The sequence below is a fragment of the Numenius arquata genome, chromosome 2 (assembly GCF_964106895.1).
Source record: "Numenius arquata chromosome 2, bNumArq3.hap1.1, whole genome shotgun sequence".
NCBI lineage: Eukaryota > Metazoa > Chordata > Aves > Charadriiformes > Scolopacidae > Numenius > Numenius arquata.
In genome coordinates this window covers 45,227,907-45,250,551 of record NC_133577.1, presented here as the reverse complement: position 1 = coordinate 45,250,551, position 22,645 = coordinate 45,227,907, and the positions used below count along the sequence as shown (strand labels likewise).

Here is a 22,645-nt window from a genome sequence, read left to right as displayed (position 1 = left end):
AAACAAGTGCTGCTCCAAACTGTGTACACTACAACTCCACACTAGCAAGGAAACATACTTACCTTATTTATACCTCTTCCTGCTGACGTTGCTAATAGTGCAATGCCGCAGCCAGTGACAGTTACAAAGGATAACTATATCTGGGTCTGTTAGTTCAGGAAGAACACGCTATTGTGGCTTTACAGACCAAAGGCAAAGCAAGCTGCCCCTTGGACATGAAGAGTTCTCCCTACTGGCTCATGTTGAATTGATATTTTAAGGGAAGCTTGACAAAGGAGAGACATTCTTAGTATGGACCTGAGGGTGAAATTCTTACTTTATGACAACTGCGATGCAAATGTCAGCCTCCTTGCATTTAATGTCTAGACATCTTTATTGATAGCTGAGAGAAATAAGGACTTCACAGTGGAAGCGTGAAATGCTTATTTTATATCTTAGCTTTATGTATCTTTTATATCTTTATCTATATCTTACTACTTATCCTAAGGCAGTTGGCTAAAGTAGCTCATCTAATCCCTAAAACAAGAAGTTTCATCTCAGATGACTATCAGTTCTTTGGCATCCCAGACAACCGGTTCCTCCTTCACAAATAGATTTTCAAAGTTCAAGAATGAATACATCTTTTGAAGTAAAAGAAGCACACCTATCAGTACACTTTCATGAAATTCAATGGTAGCATATCAGTAACAATGAAAAATGGCAGGTCATAAAAGTAGGTGATAATCGGGTGGTAAGACTTGGCCCTTTTGTCACTCTGAAAGTGCCTCCCTCAGTGCCTCTGCTGACTGAACTCATTGTGCCATCTTCAACTCATGCTCTGTAATGAAAGATCGCTTCCCAGGCAGGCTCCCAAAGCCACACCAACCTCATACTCACAAAAAGCATTTAATCCATCCATATATCATATCGATGAACACAATAAAAAAAAATAATCTCTGGGCCAGCCAATACATTCCAACTGCTTCAACACTAGCGTGAGTGCAAGTCCCTCTATAGGGCCACAGTTCACCATCCTTAGTTATTGAGATAATCAATACAAGCTTTGGGCACTGGTGCTGATGTAAGTCCTAGAAACACCCTGCAGTTATAACACAGAAGGTGAAAATTAGCAAAATCATTACTTACTCTGCTGTGTTGAGTATCTGAGCTCCATAAATATGGGCAGGCTCCTGCACAGAAATTAGCATGATATCCTTTAGGTTCATGAATCCATTTCCAGCCAAGATCCCTCTTGAAGTCAATATAAAGTGGACGCAGACAGCAATTATCTTGCACGTTCCTGGGAAATAAAATACAGACAAACACATTGGTCATAACAAAGACCACACAGGGAATAAAAATAATCCAGTTGCTTGCTCCCTGAATGATGCTTTACAGGCAGGCAAGTCTGAGTCCCAAAAATTCACAACCAAATCACATCAATAGTAGCTTATACTGTAACTGCAATCAGATGCTTAGACATGGCAGGACTTGCTTATGCAGACAAAGCTAACGGTTTCCCCGAAGGACTAGTAAGTATTTTTCTCCATGTCCTACCAAGCGGCCTTTTTGAGTAGGTGAGCACAATGGAGGTGATAATTTGGCTGTAATTATGGGACTGATGGGTCTGGGAATCATCCCAAATGGAACTCAACTTCTGCTTTCTAAGGCCACAACCTTCCTCATCTGCCACTGTCTCTGTGGGCCTGCAGACTGCTGGGCAGAAACCTGCTGCACACAGACCCTGTGGGTCTGCGAATGAGGGTCTGTGCTCTGTATAAATGCCAACTGTAAAGAAACATGATAAGCAACTGCATTTCACCTCACAGGCTGGTAGTACTGTGTAAGTATACTGAATATGGATGCATAGTTACCTAAAACAATAGGCAGCATCTAGAGCACGCTTCTTCCGCCGACTGGGCTGTTGCGACTCAAGTCTGTAGGAGGGTAATAACATTAGCAGAAGATGTGGGGTCTTCCCACTGTATTTTTTCCTATTGGACTTTAAAGCTTTCACATCACCACTGGAATATGTGTAGTCATCAATACCTTCAAAAAATACATTTTGGTAATAAACATTGTGTTGTTTTTTCTTCACAAATTAAATAAACCATCTCTTTAAAAAAAAATCTCTCAGAAACTGGGCAATGATGGTGTCAGCTGAGCATGTTTACTGGGGAAGTGGGGACAAATTTCAACCCAAGATCCCTAAGATATTTACAGTTCTCATGTTATCTATTATATCAGCCCTCCCACATCCACAGCCATTTAATGGAATTTCAGTACATTTACCAGAACTGTTGAAATGAGTAACAGAAAAGATTACTTCAGTCACTGGATCTGTATTGCTTAGTTTCAAATGCCCCAAGCAGTGATGCTTTTGTCACTTCACTTAGGGCAGTGTTCCCATCTTTTAACAGCTATGTAGCGTTTTAAAACCTTGTAACACCATTAAAGCTGCTCTGGACACTTCACCTGCATTTCCCCCTGCTTACTTCCATCCCATTAGTTTTCTCTGTCAACCACATTTACCTCGTTCTAATGCTTGTACATTCTCTGTCTAACAATGCCACTTTATTTAAATCTGCTAATTTTTACCAGAAAGTCAGCTATTCTAGCCGCTTCTTTTGTATGGGCATGGCAAGGGCATCGATCAAAATATTTCTTCTTGAACTGGAAATCAATGACCTCACATTTTGTATTTTCTCTTGAAACACTAACTGCCTTACTAGCTTCTTATCATAGCAATTGCACAGGCAAAAGACTCAAGGTATTAGCCTTTCCTAGGAGTTCAAACAGCTCATGTTATGCCTGTTGCTAAGACCCTTTTGAAAATTAACCTCCTGGACCAGATAATACTATCTAAAGAGAAAAAGATAAACTTTTCTTTTCTTAACATTTGCAATTACAGCGACTGAATATGATACCAACAATTTTTTAAATACACACAATGGCTTTAATCATATGTACAGTACATGTATCTACTTAGAGGAAAAAATTCCAACGCAGTGAAACAATGGTTAGAAAAAATTAATACTTAACAAGGAATATAGCTAAATCCTTGGAAAACAAATGAACCAAATCATGATATACTTTAATAAATGAGAAATGTATAAACCAAATTTGGGTTGGTTCTAATATAGCCATAGTTTTATACATACTGGTGAATGATAACCATAGCACAGTCAATTAAATAACGTTTCCGTTTTTGAAACTGAAAATTGAATGGCTTAAAAACACAGAGCAGATTACGTGACCTTGATATATTTACTCTGTATCACCTTGTCTGCTGTCCATAATAAGCACATATATCCATAACACTAACTACATACTGTTGTTTATTTTTTAATGCCCACTCGATCCAATCTTTAAGTTTTTACCAAGGTAACAGACAGCATAAAAAATACTTTGTGTGACTAATATACAAATATGTTACAATAAATTTTATGCGCCAATGTAGATATTTAGAGATAATCAATGTTAAATAATGTAGTTCTGTTGACTTCACCTGAAAATCAGACTTCCACTGCTGGAAGTAGGAGTACATAGACAGGCACACCACTGCTGTTTCTTCAAGCCACAACGCGCTGGTAGTAAAACACTGCAGGACAATTATACAAGTCTGGCACTGATTGTTCAGATCTTCCCAAAGTGTCTGATGCCATTGCTCAGAGTAATTTAGAATATTACTGATATGACCAGAAGGAAAAAAAAAAAAAAGTAGCTGGAGATATTTAGTGTGCCCGAAGAGCTGGAAGTATGTGTGCAGTACTTACAAAGACTGGGACCCTCTATATTCATGAGGACAAAGGAAGGCGCTTCTGGAAACAAAGCAGCCAACTGTTGCCTTACCTATACTTTGGAAATTTGCCACAAGTATTGTTTAAATAACATAAAAATGCATCACGCTCACACACATATCTACTGCAAGCAGCTTACATGCGAGCCAAACATCACTTTAATTCAACTTTCCAGCAGTAGCCTTCTCTACTAAGCCTGAACTGTTCCAGTGCTAGGATGGACAGCAGTCAAAGGGTCTATTTTGAAAATATTCAGCAAATTTTCTCATGACTGTGCAACAATGGATGGTCTACTGTACAACAGTCTTCCCTACATCCAAAATTGTATGTATATCTGCAAACTGTAACACAGCCACTTAAGGACACTGAGGCTGCATGCATGGAATGAGAGGGCTTATTCACGCCATCTGGTTTCAGAATAGTTCAGATGATATAGTTTTAACCTTGTGCCTTCAATACCGTTTCCTATCAGCTGAGAATCAAGATTCTCAAATGAGCAATTTTTCAATCAGCTGAATGCCATTTAGAGGCAGTAATGGCTCTTTGTTTCCCTCTTTAATTAGTAAGTACCACAACATTTTAAAAACTTTTTTTCTTTCGTTACCTGCAAATCTTGCTTCAAGCTCCTCACTTTTATTTGGGATGATATAATTATTGGAAGGCACGAAGGTGCAGCACGGACAATGTAAGCTTATCTTAAATCCAAGGTTCCTGTCTGCAAAACATAAAAGTAAGTGGAATTGGTTTTCATACAAGAAATGACTCTGAAATACTGCTGAGTTAACGGAGGAGCAGTTGGGGCAGGAGTGAAGGCAAAGAGCACTTCTTGTCACCTCTGTGATGGAGCCACTCATGTACAGCCTCAGTGACATCAAAAGACAACCATTCTCCTTCAGCTCTTGTTTTAACTACTTTGCTGTCAATGTAGCGCTGTCCTGGTGATGATAATTCTTTAGATTTTAGAACCTGCGAGAAACAACAAATATGATTGCCTACAGGTTAACATTTACCTGGTTTTTATTAAATAGACCACCAACATTATAAAATAGCAGAAAAAAACTTATTACAGCTCAAACCTCTATGCAGCAGATGTACATTCAGGCATGGTTTCAGAAAGAATTTTCTTGGGGTTTGTGGGGAGAGAAAGGTGATATAAAATGCCCTAATGAAATGAGCTTATGCTCCCAAGCAAAACACGTCATCACATATTCCTTCCTAAGAGAAATCACACAGAAAGACGGCCCTGAAAACTTGTTCTGCAACAAAAGTGGTCAAAAGATCATAGTAACTGGAACACCAAAAGAGGCTATTTTACCTTCTTCAGTAATACTTGCAGTGGTTAGAGCATTTTATCAGATGCTAAAGTAAAGCTTGTACAATGTAGTCTGTCCACTGAAGATATAATGCCCACCCAAAACTAATCTGCATGGTATTGCCTTATTTATGCTTCCAGCCTTTCTCCTCTGACTTCAGGTACTAGTCATACATTAAACAGAAAAAAAGTTATTGTCCACACAGGTAACCTGGGGGCATGCAGAGACAGCCTGGTGTGAATCGTGGCCACACACAGATTTGTGCAACAAGCAATGCTGCTTCCACTCAGACTTTGATGCCAGCTGTATTTGTATTGTGTATTTGTGTCAAAAGTTTCAGCAAAGCTTTCTACTGAGCATGCAATAAAGAAATACCTGTACAAAACAACCCTACCCCCTCCCTTTCAAGACACAGCATTGCATGCCTAGAATTTCAAGTGCCCACAGTCTTCCTCCTATCTGAACAATTCAGCAATTGCTTTCTCACATACAAGCATAGTCTGCTATTATTTACCCTAACTCTAGGATGAAAACAACTGGACTTTTGGCTGCTAACAGGTTTCTGGTTTCCTGGTTATTACTATGTTGATAGTTTTGCGATGCAGGAAGCTGGAATGCCATGTAGCATGAAGTCAACTCCAATCATGATACCACAAGATAACATCACTTTGTAACTTTTGGCATAGCAGCTGTGCGACTTCATACATTGTTTGGTGTTCTTCCTCTCTTAACCATCCAAGTCCATCTCCAAATGAATAGCTGACAACGTCTCATTGTTTCCTTCTATTTTCTCAGCCCAGACCGACCTGACATCTAGCAAACACTGCTGGAATAAAACAATGGTGAAACTGTGTAATACGTGTAAAAAAAATATTTCAAAATAGGTGTGAAATTATGTCATCATGATAAAATTAGGCTTTTCAAATTTAAACAGAAAAGCAAGCTTAAAAGGGCCAGATTCTGTCCAACATGTAAAGTCTCTATTTATTTCAAGGGAGTGCTGGACCTCCCAAAGGCCAACAGTGCAGCTCCCACAATAACATTTTTCTTATGAGAACAGCAGCATGACAAGCTCTTTGCCTTCTTTCTGATCAACACATTTAGCAAAAAGACATGAGATGTTGGTCCAAGTCCAGCAAATTACTAAGTGCCCCTAGTAGGCAATGCTGAGTTTCCCAGTAGAAACCGAGGGCACTCAAACACTGAACATTGGGACTCCTTTTTATGAGGCAACCTTCAAACAAAGTGTTTGAACAACTGTTTACAGAGAGTCTGGCAGCAGCAGCAAGGGGACTACCATTGCTCAGAAGTGCCAGAGGGATGAGAGAATCAGTAATCAATGCTGGGAAAGTCCCAGAGAAGTACAAATATAACTTAGTCTTCCCTTTGGTCTTTATCAGGTCAACTCAAGTGTTTCTGAGGATGTAATGCAGCTGTCATTCTGCAAAGTTGTGTTGGGGCGGGGGGTGTGTGTGAGGCAAATGGGACACAAGAACTTGGCTCATTTCTCTTCCTTTCTGCACAGTCATATCTTTCCAAAGACTCCAGAGACTGCATACCTCAGTTTTGGCAGTGCTCTAAGGATCTAAAAGTAAGTAATGTGCCAAAAGCAATCTCCTGATGTTAACTATAATTGGTCTTAAGTATGTTCTGAAGACTCAGCTGTGCCTTGGTATCCAAAATAAAATGTCTTTATCCCAACCCCATTGATACCAAAAGACAAAATCATGGGCTGGCAGCGTGTACCTGGCATGAAAGGCATTTGTAAAAGACATCATCACCGCATATATCCAATGGTACAAAGAACATCCATCCTCAACAATTAACTGAATGATAAGAAAAGCGTCTGCAGGTTTCAAAACTGCAGGGTACTGTGGGACAGGGCGGACAGTGTAGATTAGAAGAGCTAGATATTATCCATACTATGGTATCTATATCTGAAAGTAAGGCATCTCTCCCTGTTTATGTTGCATGTTCAGGAAGAAAATTACAAAGAATGAGCTAAAAAGTCACAAACTAAGGCATAATTTCCACAATTGACATAATGGGTTAAACATGATGACTAGCAGCTCTTAAGCAAAAGGCTGTTATGTGTGATGGGTACCATACCTAGTGAAATTAGCACATCTGCTTCAATCTCCTTCTCCTGGGCTAAGTATCTTTACAGTGTTAGGGTGATATATCATTTTAACAACCTGATGGCTTGTAAGCAAGAATGAGCTTCTAGCTTCACCATTTCCATTTTTCCTTCTTTTTCTGTTACATCATTGCAAGTGTGGAAAGTTAATGGATGATAAAATCCTAGGCTGGAGCCTCAGAGCCTATTTACTCCCACAAAATAACCTGACGAAGGACTCTTCACTTCTTTTCCTATGCTGCATTCTGTGTTTCCACACACACTGAAGCAAGGGCACTCTACATGGTGGCAAATGAAGTGGCCTCTTTGTAAGAGCGTATCAAAAATTTTTACAGCTGCAACAAGTTCTTCAAATGAGTCTTCCAGAAATTATTACACGAGATAAGCATTTTAGGTTTTCTCCGCCATTTTCCCCCTTGGGCTTGCTTCTTTGTACTTTGCACTACATTTGTGGTCTTACCTTCCCCATCAGCAACACACCTGTTTCTTCCAATACACCCTCAAGCCTATATTTCTATTGGAAAACTTCTCTTTCAGTATTTCCAATGCTTTCTTTCCCTAGATCAACTAGTTTTGTTGCAAAAAAAAGAAAAACCTTTTCTGTGCCTTGCAGCTTTTGTGCTTGAAACCTTGTCTACTTCTTCCAACTATACTGATTGGTCTTAGAAGAGATATTACCTTTACCTGTAAACATTGCCTTTCCTTGCCTATAAACACTGCCTTACCTTTATGCTTAGCCCATTGCAACCAAATCAAACACTGTTATCAGAGATGTTGCTGCACAACTTGCATCTGCAGGAGCTAAATAAAGGCCTAAAAAGTAGGCCTTTGTGCAAAAGAGTTTTCAGAGAACTAAAAATATTAACAGAAGACAAGGGGGGAAAAAAGCCACAAGAGAGAAGGAAGACTGAGTAAAACTTTCCCTTTAATCCTTTCTCATTTCCTTCTGGCACCTTGTCCAAACACTCCCTTAAAGAGGCAGAAAGAGTTTGGTACGTCTATGGGACTTGACATGGATGGCCAGGGCTTTTGGGGCGGGGAGGAGAACTGTGCATCACCACCTGCATGTAGAGATGATAGATCCAATCACTTGCATGAGCAGGAGACAGAGTTTCCGCACACGCAACCTCACCTCCCTCACTTATGAGCGACACATTTAAACATCTGCATGCACAAGCAGCTGACGATGCAGAACAACTGCATGCATGCAGGTGCGAGCATGCACGCCTTCACGCACGCGTGAGTGAAAGCTTAAAATCAACAAACTCAAAAAATTAGGCTGTGCAAAATCTCTGCAGCTTCTGAACACGGGGATGTTCTTCCAGGTATATCTGTTTATTCGGTCTTGCTTTAAACAGAGTGATAATGCAACACTGCCTTTTCTAATAAAGGATAATACCAAGAGCATATGTAGATGATCACATTAGCTAGGGGTGAGCTGAATAGGTAGAAGTGTTACCAAAAGGTTATCCAGCAGACTTCTAGCCCAGAGTAATTGCAGAGTAATTTTCATTCAGTAGCAATGCTCTAAATTCTAAGAACAGTTTGGTTTTCACGGAATCACGGAATTGTCAGAGTTGGAAGGAACCTCTAGAGATCATCTAGTCCAACTCCCCTGCTAAAGCAGGATTGACTAGACCACATTACTCAGGACTGCATACCCTCTTTCTGTACAGGATTCCTCCCTTTCACAGGAAATCACATAGTTAGCCAAAATGCTTGTTAATCTCCTCTTGACAAAGTATCTTGTACACTTAAGCCCTGCCTTCTAGCTATCTTTTTCTATGGGAATGTCTAACCTTCCCCTCATATTTTTTTTTTTCCTATTCTGACCCCCTCTTAAAAAAACCTGGGGAAAAAATTATCTTCCAAATACCCATGAAGGTTCTCTAGATATCACATACCTGCAGCTACTGCCAGCAGATCACAGCAGAACAAACATGTGAATATATGAATAATGCAGTTAACGGCAGGGAAAGGCTCATGAAGCAGCCAGACAGCTGCAAACAAAGCATTGCTCTTGCTTGTACAGCTACACATGTTTAGGAAGCCCACTCGGGGATCTTGGTGATGACAGCACTCACATGCCACCCTCATTAGGCCTGCCAGATTTCTGGTATTTTATAAATCCTGTTGAAATCTGCTCTTCATTGGTTCTGCAAAGGCGTTCTGCTCAGTCTTCAGAGGGAGACCCTCTGCTCTGCTGGCAGGGATTTGTCTGTGCGTCTCCTTGTCCATCAGAGGAGGCTGGACTATGATGCTATCTTGGAAGCATAGCCCAAATCATTATGACCAGGGCAATCAGTGGTGAAAAGCTTTTGTTTTGTCACACACTGGCTTCAGAAGAATGACAAGTGAGCTTCCAGAAAATACTGATCTCTAAATTACTTCTGCCACCTACTATTCTTGTTTTTCAGATCAACTGGAGAGAATTAACTAATATATGTATTTAAAATTTAAGTATCAAGTAGCTGAAATCTTCATTAAAATACTGGAGGATGAAACTGTTTATTTATATGCACACATGTTTATACTCTCTAGTAACTGTCACACAGTTCTGAGTATAAAAATAAGGACAAGAATTGTCCCAGTCTGTATTTTATAAACTGTGAAGTACACTGAGAACACTATATAATTCATGATAACAAACAAAGAAGGTTTGCAAAATTAGCAGAAACATGGCTTCTTTAAAAAATGGGGTATACCAGAGGCTGATATAAGCAGAGCAGCAGCATTCAGCATCAGTGTAATTCTACTGGTTCAAAAACAAAACCAAAAAAACCTCCAAAACCCAAGACTCTGTTAATAGATATGTAATTATTTTGCTCAAATTTTCCTTTGCCTACTCGCCTTCTCATGTATATAGACAGCTAAGGCAGGGGATAACTGAATCAACACATTAGTGTATGTATTCTAGACAATAACCACTGCGAGCAGACACCAGAACATGACTTCATGACTCATTACACACATAAAAGGAAAAAAAAAGACAGAAGACATACTGGTTCTTTCAAATAACTGCAGCTCCAGAACAGCAACTTTCTGAGTTTATTTCAGATTTGATGGTCTGGCCAATAATTACTTCTAGTCTCCTATACTTACCACAGTTAGATGCAGAAGAATAGGAAAATTACAATTACGTATAATTTACAGTGGAATAGTTTTGGCTAATAAATTCATCACCTCCCCAGAATGCAAACAAAAAAAACCAAACAAAAAACTGAATGTGGTTCAGCAGTGATGATACACAGGGTGATGCATCGATGACATACATCTCCTGCAGCCAAGAAAACCCTAGGCACACATCAAAGGCCAAGCTTTAGGAACAACAAGGGCTTTTTATAGCTGGGTTTGAGAATTACAGTAACCAACTGTTAGGAAATATTTTTGGCAACTTACAGTTTCTTAAAACAAGCTGATGAACTTCCAAAATATAATAATAAGATCATATGGCCACTTAAAAATATCTACCCTGTCTGCTGTATAGTCCTGGAACTTGGGATGGTCACTGCTGTCAGTCAGCACGGGCTCTGCAATCACTGAATAGCAGTAAATATGGCATTATCTTGTAAAAACCTGCTATTAATCTGTTTTTCCTCTCCATTCATTCTGGACTGTCTGATCTCCTCCCTCCAGATGCTGTTGGCTCCCTGATAACTTCCTTCCTTCCCTTCTCTTCTCTGTCATTTCAGACTACTGTGATGTTCTTGTGTATTACAACATCTTGGCAGGCTCACTAATCTTTCTCTTACTTATCAGTTATTATCCATGGTTTCCATTGGAACTTCAAGGGCGTTTTAAAATAATGGAAATAACCTGACATGTACTTGTAAGCTCAAAGTAAATAAGCCCAAACAATGAGATCCAGTTGTAAATGATGTGCTAATGCTGGTTAACATCAGAACAGAGATAAGTTCAGCTATGCACAACATCATGGCTGAAAACTGCTGTTTAGGATAACCTCTTCTGAACTAGAAGAAACATACATGGGATTCCATCCTAACCCTCTGCAGTGGAATAACCAGATTCCCAAGATCTGCATATGCAGCCACTTGTGGCTTCCAAATTCTTACCTACTATTCACCCTACTGAAAGATTCACTTGCTGCCTAGTTCCAGATTTCAAAGGTCTCCTCAGACAGCTCTCAGAGACTTCTATCCAGCCCTTTCTGAAGCTTAAAGTTAAAAAAATGACCATGCTAATTCTCATTCCTTTCTCACTCCCTGTTGGAGTTTGAGGTCTTTGATCCTATCCTGGACACAAGGATAAGCAAACCTTTAATTCTGTTGCAAACCTCTCCAGCTTCTTACTCATTATATGTAGAAACATATGTTGTAAAATGCAAAGCCTCCATATAGTACCTTTTGCCAGATAATTGGGAATCTACTGGCTATCAAAATCTTAGCTTCTTCTTACCACCACTAGTGCAAAAGACTGACTGTGTATTTTTTCAAAAATTCTCAGTGCAAATTTTCAAGCTGTTCCTGTAACTGCAAAAGAGTAATTCAGACTGCTTTCAGTGCTACGGAGTTGAAAGGACTTTACAGCCCCCCTGCTTATCAATGGAAGTCTTTCCACTGCTCGCAAAGGTCTCCAAATCAGACTCAAACTGAAGGCAGAATCTTTAGAGACTATTATATGAGATGCAGAGTTCCTGCCAAAATACAAAGGTACGGAGTACTTGCCAGAGTTTTAAAAAAACCCACAGATCCATCTACTTAGAACTTGCCAGACACGTTCTTCATGCAAACTTGCAAATAAAAAGAACATATTGCACACATAGCCCAACCCCTTTTATATCTGTATGGGCTACAACTGCAGTAGGATTCTCTTACAGTGTTGGCTGCTGCTTGCTGAAAGGTAAAAGAAGGAGAAATATGAGGAGGGTAAAGAGATGAGCAGCTAAAGCAGGTCAAAAAGGGAGGGGAAGTCAAGTATGCCATGGAATCACTGTGACTGACTCATTGCTTCACCCTGTGGTGAGGGAATGAGCTCTGGGAACGGAATGGATCCTGAGAAGGGATTTCCTCTCCGTTTGTTCCCCAAGCAGGGCCTTCCTCCTGCCACTGAAGATACATGTGCAGTGTAAGTTGGGATACAGCCCTGAGGCCATTCAGTCTGATTTATGCTTAAGCAGCAGGAAGACTCTGCATTGTATAAGCAATAAACAAGAACGGAGGGTCTGGGGTCCTTCTCCTGGAAGATTCTGAAATATTGAGTGCAATTTCCTGCTGTTTAGGAGATTTTAAGATAGCTCCAAAGAAAGATTTTATATAAAATGAAGCAAAACAAAAAAAATCCTACCAACTTATCTAGCATTTAGCTTTAACTTGCCAGAGGCACATTAAGTTTTATTAAAGTATCAACAAAGAGGAGCCAAAGTCAACAAAAACAGAGTGGGTTCTCCTGTCTTCTAGCCAAATCCCCTAGATCCTGTAGGGTGTTCATGTCCCCTTTAAGCACAGGTCCCCCAAGTCCCTCCTCTTCCTCAGTCCTGTCCCTAACATTCATGTTCACATGCATTTTACTGCAACATTTTGACATGCAACTTTCTTTCCTATATGAATATTTGGACTTCCTGCTTTTTCTAAGATTTTGTTTTCTTCCGCAAGTCATTTCTCTTTCTTCCCTTCCTCGTCTGCACTGTTCTCCATAAGCCATGATTCTCCTTGTGGTTTTCTCTTCCCACAACCTACAGTCTTCCACCTAAACCACTCCTCATCCATTTTCTTCTGTCATCTACTCCTCTTCATATAGGCTTTTCTCCAACAAAGCTTTGCATTGTTTCCTACATCTCCCCAAAAGAGCAATATTACCTTCCCCCCTCCAAAGGGCTCCCTAGCGCAACCTGGGGATGTCTCCCCAAGACAACATGATGTTCCTCAGCCCAGTAACTACCATGCTGCAGTGCTTGGTTAAAACTTGCTTGTGTCTCAGTGTAACACGGGCTTGGCTACTCCAGCAGGCTGCAGCCCAAAGACCAGTATCCCAAACCTAGCAGCTGGTTTCTGACCCATGTCCTGCATTCCTACGCTCCCAATAATGTACATGCACCACAAATGGCAATAAATCCATCAGCTCAGCACTCCACATTTCTATGCAAGGCAGTGTCGATCTGGGAGTACACACTGGCTCGTGCCAATAGCTAATGGGGATATTATAAGCTTCTTCAAGTTGTCTTCAGTAACTGCTTTGTTCCTGGCAAGAGGTGGCTGCATCTGAGATAAATCGCAGTGAATATGACACAGCGATAAATACTTCCCCTCATCCATGCTCACAGATTATTTGCCAAAGGTACTCTATACATGGTCTCCAGTGTACTAACTCTTTTTTGTAAGGGATACAGTATTTAAAAAAAAAAAAAAAGGATTCTGGAACAAGGAGAAAGCAGCAATTCAACTGATATATACTGCAAATTAACTTCCTCTGGTCCTGAGCTGTTGCTGAGGGGGCTAGGGAAGGAGGAGGAGATGGGTAAGAGTAGAAAGTTGTTAGGTCCACACTATATACTGATTTCGGCACTTCAAAGACCACCGTAGGTTTGCCATTTAACATAATCTTGTAACCTTTCAGATCGCAAGAGTCTGGTTTCAGGACAGCAATACATAAGTTGTGAGATCCAAATATACTACTTTAGATGTGGGTCACAGTAACAGCAGTCAATTAAAATTAAATGTCCCAGGTGATATCTGTAATACAGACATCCTGTGCCAGCTCACAGCCACAAATCCTGCTTCCTGGCATTTTCTTCTGTGGCATTAAAGATGGCACTTTTTGGCAAACAAAAAAGAGGAAGGCCCCTCTGCTCCTGATTATACGGAGTCAGAGTATATCAGTCTGGAGTAGCTCTGCTGCAGTCAGTGTAAATTGCCTCAGATTTGCGCTGTGGAGATTTGGCCCAAATCTATAGTAGCTCACTCTAAACGTATTCCCTAACTGAAAAACAAGACAAAACACTGTCTGAATTGAAAGTATTTGAACAACCGACTGTGGTTTAAATTTAAATCTGACTCATAATCGGGTAATATGTTCCACAGCATCTTCCTCCTCATACCTCCAAGCAGGGAGAGAGGCCCTTAAAAAAAGGGGGGTTACCATTGTCTGGAGGGCAGACAGTTTTTCCTAGACCCTGAGCAAGCTCCACAAGAGCCCTCGGCATGGACCAGGCCCTCCTGACATGGAAAGACCAAAGGTCTGCTCCTGCTTACTTCAAACTTTTCATCGCAATCCGATGTTCCCCCCAAGCTTTAACCTGGCGCCGTTCGTTTGCTCCAACCCTGCACTCTGAAACATCCCGTGGTACGTCCCCCCACATCCGCAACCTCTCAGGTACTCCTGCCCATGGCAGCCTCGGATAATGACGACAATAAAAACCAGCGCTTCGGCTGCTTTTTTCATGATGCTTTATGATGTGTTAACAAAACATGGCACTGCTTCCATAGGAAGTAATTATTACTTGTTATTGTTTGACCGTCTGTACATAATAAAAATACCTTAAAACCAATACCACAATTCTCTCTGAATACTGGCTTTTCACCCCACGAGGTTTCTACTCGTCCAGCTTTGTGGTGGTGCCTATTTATTTTTTTGAAAGTTTATTCATAAAAGACAAGCTTTTTTTTGAAGGGTCCAGGGACTTTATTCATAAATACAGAAGCACCTTAATAAAAGAAAGATGTGGTGAAGTCTTCAAAGCAGGCAAGAAAACTGATGAGCAAAGACATTCCCATAACAACTGTGCTTTATCTGATCAAATTCCAATAAAGCCTGCATTTGGCATAAATCTTTAAAAACATAGCAAGGGCCACTGGAGGATGCTAAAACTTGTTTATTTAATACTATTCCTCCTCCCTCCCCCAAAAGTACTTTATCCTCTTAATATTTTCTGAAGTCTTGGTGCACGCAGAGAAGTGCATGGAGCGAATGCAGCACAGTGGAAGGACAGGAGGAGAAGTGCAGGAGAGCGCTCACTGCGTCTCAGGTTCACACCACTTCCTTCCTTCCTTCCTTCTTCCTTCCCTCCCTCCCTCTGACTTCCCACCCTCCTACATGCTGATGATCAGCAGCACTACCAGTAGATTAACCCTGACTTTAGGGCAGAAGAAACAACAGAAAAGACAGTGCCTTTAAAGAATTTAATTCACTTAACTGGAGCCAAGAAGAGACAGAAGCTTTTATACTAGCCTTATAAAAGAAACTTAAATCCTACTTCTATGAGTTTTATTATTTTCCATCCTAAGACTACTTAGTATGTGCACTGTGCTTCCCATCTGTACAGGAACACACAGATGTCGCTGACTAATCCTAAAATACCACGAGAAGTACTCTGGGTGAAAACAGACATTAAAGAAACTGTTTCTGCTCTCGGGGATTACCACTTGCCCACTGGCTTTGTGGCTGCATCCAGGGCACACGCATGAGAATTCATCTCCAGAACCTACTGCCCGGAGAAACCCGAGGGGCAGCAGACCTGGCAAAGAGATCCACAATCACTTGCTCCCAGCATAAATATGATGGGGTGCTCTCTGCTCCAACCCTGCCTCTCAGGTGGGAACAGGGACCTGCTGCTGCACCGGGGGCCAGGAGTGAGGGGCCACGGCCCTGGCTGGCCACACCAAGCAGCCCCAGACTGCCTTCCCAGAGTCAGCGCAAACGAGGGCTGCAGGAAAACACAAAGTCCTTTTCTGATGTGGTTTGGAAAAGGGAGCCAAGTACAGCCTGAGGAAAGCTTAGCCGAAAAGGTGCAGTCTTGCATTTCTTTTTTCATTTTAAGGGGTAGATCTGCAAGGTCAGAGGACCACATAAAGAAAGAATCAGGAGAAGAAAAAATATTTATATTCTGCTCGCTTATTTTTTCCATTTACCCTGCACATCTGTCTCTTGCTGCTCCTAAAATAGTCCTTCAGATTAATATTGTCCCTTCTATACCAGTGGTATATATACTACTACTAAACTGCCACTGGACTAAATCAGAGAGCTTTTGGCGAGCAGTTAGGAGACTTTCATGTGTTGTGGCCACTTTCCCAGTGAACAAAAAGAGAGCTCTGATTGTGTCCAGAAGACTTCTGCCCCTCTCTTCCTGCTTGACTGAGAAAGATGGGAACAACCGTTCCCTGAAACTGCAGGTATGAGAGGAATTTCAAAAACCTTCATCAAAAACATCTTCTCAACAAAGCAAAACACTAGGCAACCCGAAACTTGGTAGGAGGAAAAAAACCCACCCTAATAATTAAATGCTGCTTATGCAAGATGAAAAACCACATTGTTCCTTCTGGGCACAACAGCCCTGGCAAGCACAGCACGTATCTCACAAGACAGGAAGCAGTGCTTATGCATGGAGGAGGAGCAGCGGCTGCACATGCCAACTCCATCAGCAATCTCCTCTGCAAGGCTTGCTCTCCACGTGTGGCTTTTCGTGTTGGAAGCAAAGATACCTGAGTAAGTCTTCAGCCCTTACAGAATATATTTGCCTCTCCCACTTCCACAAAAATCAGCATCTTCCTCATTCTCCCCGTTTACCTCCTACATTTGTACCTTCCTTCACTGCTAGACACCCCTATCTGCACTATCAATCTATCATTACGCAGCCCTGAAGCTCCTCTAGCATCACTGGGACCAATGCCTCCTACCCATTCCTTCCTCACCTTCAGCTCCTTAGATTTTCTTCTTTCTAATCTCTAAAATTCATATACTAAGTTTCAGGATGCTTTCTGTAGCACTGTCCTACAATACATCATAGAATACCTCAAGTTGGAAGGGATCCTAAAGGATCATGCATCCCTCCTCTTCAATTTCTCCCTGCTTTCGCTTTTCTTGTCAAACACTGCATGCTAACCTCATGCCTTGTGATGGAGATTAGATGCAGCAGTATTTAGGGACCCCGATGCTCCTGCAGTAGAGCTGCTGGCAAGGCACCCATGCAGTTCAGACTGGCCATCAAGGAGACAGCCAGAGATAATACCTCCATACAAGGTTCTGGGAAGAGCTGCATAAAAGATTGCAAGGTATAAATATGACCAAAGAGGGGGAAAAACAACCAGCAGAAGGCGGCTACAGGAGCTTGTAAAAGTAAAGCAGAGAGACAAACTAACAAGCAGCTGTTATCATTTTAGTAGGTGCTCTGCAAGGGAAATGCTGCCGAGACAGCTTGCCTCTCTACAGGCAAAGGAGCAAAGTAACATGCTTAAAACATGCCTGGCACAAACACACACTCAGAGCTCGCTGCCTTTAGCTTGCCTGTTACTTGGTGGAGAAAATACCTAAGCCTATAATAACCTGCACTCATTACTCGCCTAACACTTCACTCAATATGCCCCACCCAGCCCAAAAAAGAAACTGCCTTACTCACCAGCTCAATATTTATCTAAACGACCCAAGTACCTGCCCTGGATGCAGGTGTCAGTCATTTCCATGGGCACAGGCTTGCTGGAGTCAGGCTCTCTCAAATAAGCTCCAGCTGTTTCTCATCACAAGGTGAAATCCCAGCCAAGCAAAGGCCCTTTCTTCCCTACCTCTGCTGAACCCTTTGTATCCCATGTTCCTCAAACATGGAAAGGCAATGAATCGAGCTCAGGCAACCACAGCTGTACTCCTTTCAGGTAGCTGACTAACAGCTCTCGAAAGTAGAACAACAGAAAGCCCAGAGATGCCATCAACTCCTTTTAGGATGTCTGAACAGTGAGGTCAAGCCAGAACATACAATCGTTTCAACAGACTGGTGTGGCAGCGTCACAGAGACTCGTAATGTAATTCTCTGTGACGGCTGTTACATACAGACAACACCCACGGCTCTCGCTAAAGATTCCTAGCTTTCTCTTTTAACATCTGTCCTTGGGAAGGAAGGCAGCCAGGTCACGGTCATGAAGACAAGCACCCAGTGACCACCTGTGGACCGTAACCACATTCAACTAGGAATCGCGCTTCTCCTACATTTAAACAACATCTAAACCGTCCAGTGTGCCTTTTCCTGCTGCCAGCCTCTAAGGTTGGCTTACACTGTCACTTCAGCAAGCACGTGAACCCAGATTCCCCCCTCTATGCTCCAACTTTGGCTTGCATTTGACCAGACCAGGCAGGAAAAGGTGAATGTTGAAAGTGAGGGAGAAGACTAAGTCACATTTGCAACCACTGGATCTGAACGGGACTTTACAGTGCTGCCAACCCAGGGCAGTGCTCGGGCACAGCTAATGAGGGCAGCAAGAACAGACCCAGAGAGGGGCTCAATACACTTTCACAAGGTGGTATCCTGTCTGGCAGGGTTTTCAGCAGAACAAGTCCTGGATTGCTGGAATGACTATGAGTTTTACTCAGTATAAAACTTCCGGGAGCTGAGCCCCTTTTGGTTGCTGTGTTTCTCGGCAAAATGAACTACGCTTTAGAGGAAATATGCTCTAGACAATATTTGCACAAATGCACAGATTCAATGTAAGTGACTTTAATATCTCTGACGTTTTTAAAGATTAAATGACATCGACCTTATCAACATGCAGGGTGGAGAGAGTCACAGGGTGATTTTTTTCCTCCCTCCGTCCCTGAACTGTCCACTCCCCTGCCTCAACCGCTGGGCTACTATGCAGAAGCCAGGTCTGAAACTGCTAAGCTTTGAAACTCAATGATTAACAATGCCATATCTGTGAGGAATGGTTAACAGGCTTCTCCCGAACACAGGCCAGAGAGAGGAGCTCGACTTCTGTGTAAACTACAGTACGGGCCAGGTGTTGGGAGACAGAAATCCTGGAGATGACTTCTTTGATGTCATGTTCTGCCAGTTACTGTTATATGCTGAAACTTTCAAGTCCTGAGGCACCATTACTAGAAAAAGTTTGCACATTTCAGCTTCATGTGATTTTGAATAGCCCTTTCTAGGAAAGGCACGGGAAATAACAGGCTACTTTGTGAAGACTGGACTCAACCGCTTCTCCCTGTGGTTTGTGCCACCTGCCAGACAGGTACAAGGCAGGTTTGCTGGAGAAAGATGGGGAGCTGATGCATGCAAGGTGCCACCGTACCTGGTACAGCTCTATCCGCTGCTCCGAGACCCGTGCCTTCGAGTTCTGCAAGCGGAAGACCCTGAACTCGGCCTTCACCAAGTTGGAGGCATTCTTCTCCATCGCTGAGACATCAAATCTGACGATTCGGAAGTAAAGACTGTAGTAGCTCGGTGGGATGGCATCTGCAAGAAGGCAGCGTGATTTTATTATTTTTTTTAATGATAAAATACATTGTTCCTTCAAACAATATAACACAAGACAGCTTAAGTAAGGGAAATAACCATAGCATGATTCAGTTGCCAATGCCAATTTAATATTATTAACAATTTAATAAAAAAAAACCCAAAACCAACCCACCCCGCATGTGTTTATTATAGGAATACTGCATCAATACAGATTAACAACTATTTTGAACTCTATTTCGGGTCATGCATTTAAACATCCCCTCTTTCAACCTACTGGTGGCAAATCCTGTATGCTTATAAATTGGGAAAAAATCATAGCAGTTGGTATCTGGCAAATGCCTTCAGACTTGCATAGAGTTCACAGGGATCCACTAAGACGACAAGTAACCACAATTCCTCTGATCTGCATGTTCTCTGAAGCCCATTTTCCCCCCAGAAAATGGAGCATAAATTAGCCAGCTTCAGATTTTGTTTCATATTTAGTTATTAAAGGATTTTATTGGAACAAAATATTCATTCTGATTATAGTGACAAGGGCTGGAAGAGAAGGAAGAAAGGGATGGAAAAGGCAAGCAGACCTTATAAACAGAATTACATCGATTTTGACCACTCGGAAGCAGTAAAAGCCATAAACATAACCACCCCTCACTATATACTGGCGCAAATCAGAAAAAACCCACTTTGAATAATAGATTCAAATCTTCAATAACAGTGTTAAACGTATCACATTTAGGTTTCAAAACAGTTTCTTCCTCCTTCCCAGCTGTAAACCCTGACGGATGCTAAGCAGCGAAGCACTTATGTACAACCAGGGTTACTCTGCAAGGGTCCAATGATCACCTAAGGCCTTTTCCCGCTACCATCCTGGCCAGCAGCAGGAGGAACCCGGTCCCTGACCACCATGCCCTGTGTGCGGGACCCCCTCCTTGCCCCGCTGCCTGGGAAAGCAGAGGAGTCAAAATGACTCCAAGGCCCTGATGAAAAACTCCGTTCAAACCACAGGGAAGGTCTCCTCTTCTCTTAGCGTGTAAAAACTGAAGAAAATAAAGGGGGGAATTGTATTTGGGGGGTGTGGGGGCTGTTTTTCAGCTAAGGAAGCAAAGCTCACAGGCTTCCCTGGGGCCATGCCAGCAGGAAGACTCCACTGCCTCCCTTGGCTACCCAGGCCATTAATCCAGGCATCTATCAATCAAATAAAGTACCTTCTTCTGGAAGATACCTAATTCTTCACAGATACGAAAAATGCAAGTTATCATTTCTATGTAAAGAGATGGGAGAAGCCAAGTCCAGTACACTGACCTTTACTTCTAACTACTAACGATTAAAGGTAGTTGGAATAAATCCTTAATAATATTTATTCATATCGATAAGATATATTAATAGCTTAAAGACCTTCTTCCAAATATTTAGCATTTCTGGACTGGCTGCTATTACCAGAACAATGCAGCAGCTTCTGGCTACACAAGGCAACACCACTCACAGTTATGTATTTAATAACTGATTTGTTGTAGTCGTTTGAATAATTCTAAGTTCAAACTGACTACAGAACAAATACCAAGTACAAGTCACTCACATGAGGAATAAAGCAAATTTATTCTGTCTTGCAAAATTTGCAAACACACTTCCTCTACAGAATTGGGCCAAAATCTCTTTTTTGAACGATCAGAGGTAAAACCTCCTAAAAATAATCCTAGCTACGAGAAAATCTTTGACAATAAAGAAATAACCTCGGCCTCAACTGTAGATGCATTATAAGTGAGAGATGACAAGTTGTCAAAATACTTAAAAAAACCCTCTGAAAGAGTACTTCCCGAAGCAGACCCTCAGTATGGTCAAATGGATAAGAGGTATAAATACAAACAGGAGGCCCCCAGGCTTCCTTATGATCCCATTTCATTAAAGAATCAAAAAAAGGTTCTCAGATTTTCACATCTGCAGTGCTCGAAGATAAACCCAAAAGCGTCATGATCAGTATTCTTGCCTGCCAGGCTTATTGACAGAAACCTGCTACAGTCTTACAGTGGGAACTCAAAGAAAAACAGATGAAAACCACCCCCCACACCAGAACCACTCCTCTCTCACATGAGCAACCCATAAACAACACATAAGTACTGGTCTCTCTCAAAATACCAAATGAAGGTCTTCTGAGAAAAAATGAGCTTTATGCAATGATGATCTTAATTTCAATACATTTTGCAAATTCTTTTAAAAGCTACATGGATCAGAGATTATACCCTCATTTAAGTGAGAAATGATCTCTTCAACTTATTTTTCTGCTATCGGAAACTCCGAGACTACTACTTGTTCTTCAGCCAAACCTAATCCTACTAGGAATATAATTTGGCATAATAATATGTATATATAAGATTGATGCTTCCAGGATGAGTTGTAAGTTGTCCTTCCCTGTCATTTATTTGAGTCATCAACCTACCATTTCATTCCCTGTGGACAAGCTAAACTACCAGCCAGCCACTTGCCCTGGCACAGACAAACCCTGGCCATCTTGACTTTATTTCAGATTTAAAATTCCTATTTAACTGTCAGTTTGATTTATATATAGCTTCTAACTTATTTCTAGAACTTTCTTGTGCTATATTTGTAGTCTTTCTTTTCAGTGTCTGTATTTTAGATAATGTATATTACAAATATATGAATATGTATCTGAATGAATTTTCCTGAACCATCTCTGTGTTTACATTTTTTCTTTCTTTCACATATAAAGAAGATGGACAGAGAAGGAATACTCTAAGTGTTCATGGTTTTGTGTTTGCATATGTGCATTTGTATACACAGCGAATGAGCATTTATCTTGCACTGGAAGGCAGGCGTGGGACACCCACCATGAATAAGAATGAATTTTTGTCTTACAGAAGTTTCATCTCTCATGTAAGATAGTTTTATATCTTGCAAAAACCTGAAAAGAAATTTGATTATTTTTTATTCATGACAGTAGCCATGGGAAGTCAATTCAGGAAAAGGTATTATTCATGTACAGCTGAAAAAAAATAGGTTTTTTTACTAGCTGGAGCCCTTCCTCTGAAAAAGAATGGCTGACTACAGAATTGGGCTTTATATGAAAATTAATCAACTTTAAGACTGAGAGTTGAGACTTGCAACTCTTTAAGGGAATGGAAAGAACCCTATGGAGTCTACAAGGTCTTGGATTAACCTTTAAGTGGTCTCAGATGCTGCAATTTATCTCTCTTTGTGACTCCACTTTAACCTGACAGTTGTATCAATT

At 41.3% G+C, this 22,645-nt stretch overlaps 1 protein-coding gene across 1 annotated transcript in view; it reads right to left on the bottom strand.

Annotated features, from left to right (window-relative positions):
• TGFB2 (transforming growth factor beta 2) overlaps window positions 1-22,645 on the bottom strand; it is a 65,780-nt gene that overhangs the window by 4,313 nt on the left and 38,822 nt on the right. Inside the window, exons 2-6 of the mRNA XM_074165365.1 lie at window positions 19,238-19,401; window positions 4,613-4,745; window positions 4,384-4,494; window positions 1,854-2,028; window positions 1,126-1,279 (exon numbers count right to left, since the gene is read on the bottom strand). Of these exons, the coding sequence (XP_074021466.1) occupies window positions 1,126-1,279; window positions 1,854-2,028; window positions 4,384-4,494; window positions 4,613-4,745; window positions 19,238-19,401 (737 nt within the window). The remainder of the gene's footprint in view (window positions 1-1,125; window positions 1,280-1,853; window positions 2,029-4,383; window positions 4,495-4,612; window positions 4,746-19,237; window positions 19,402-22,645) is intronic.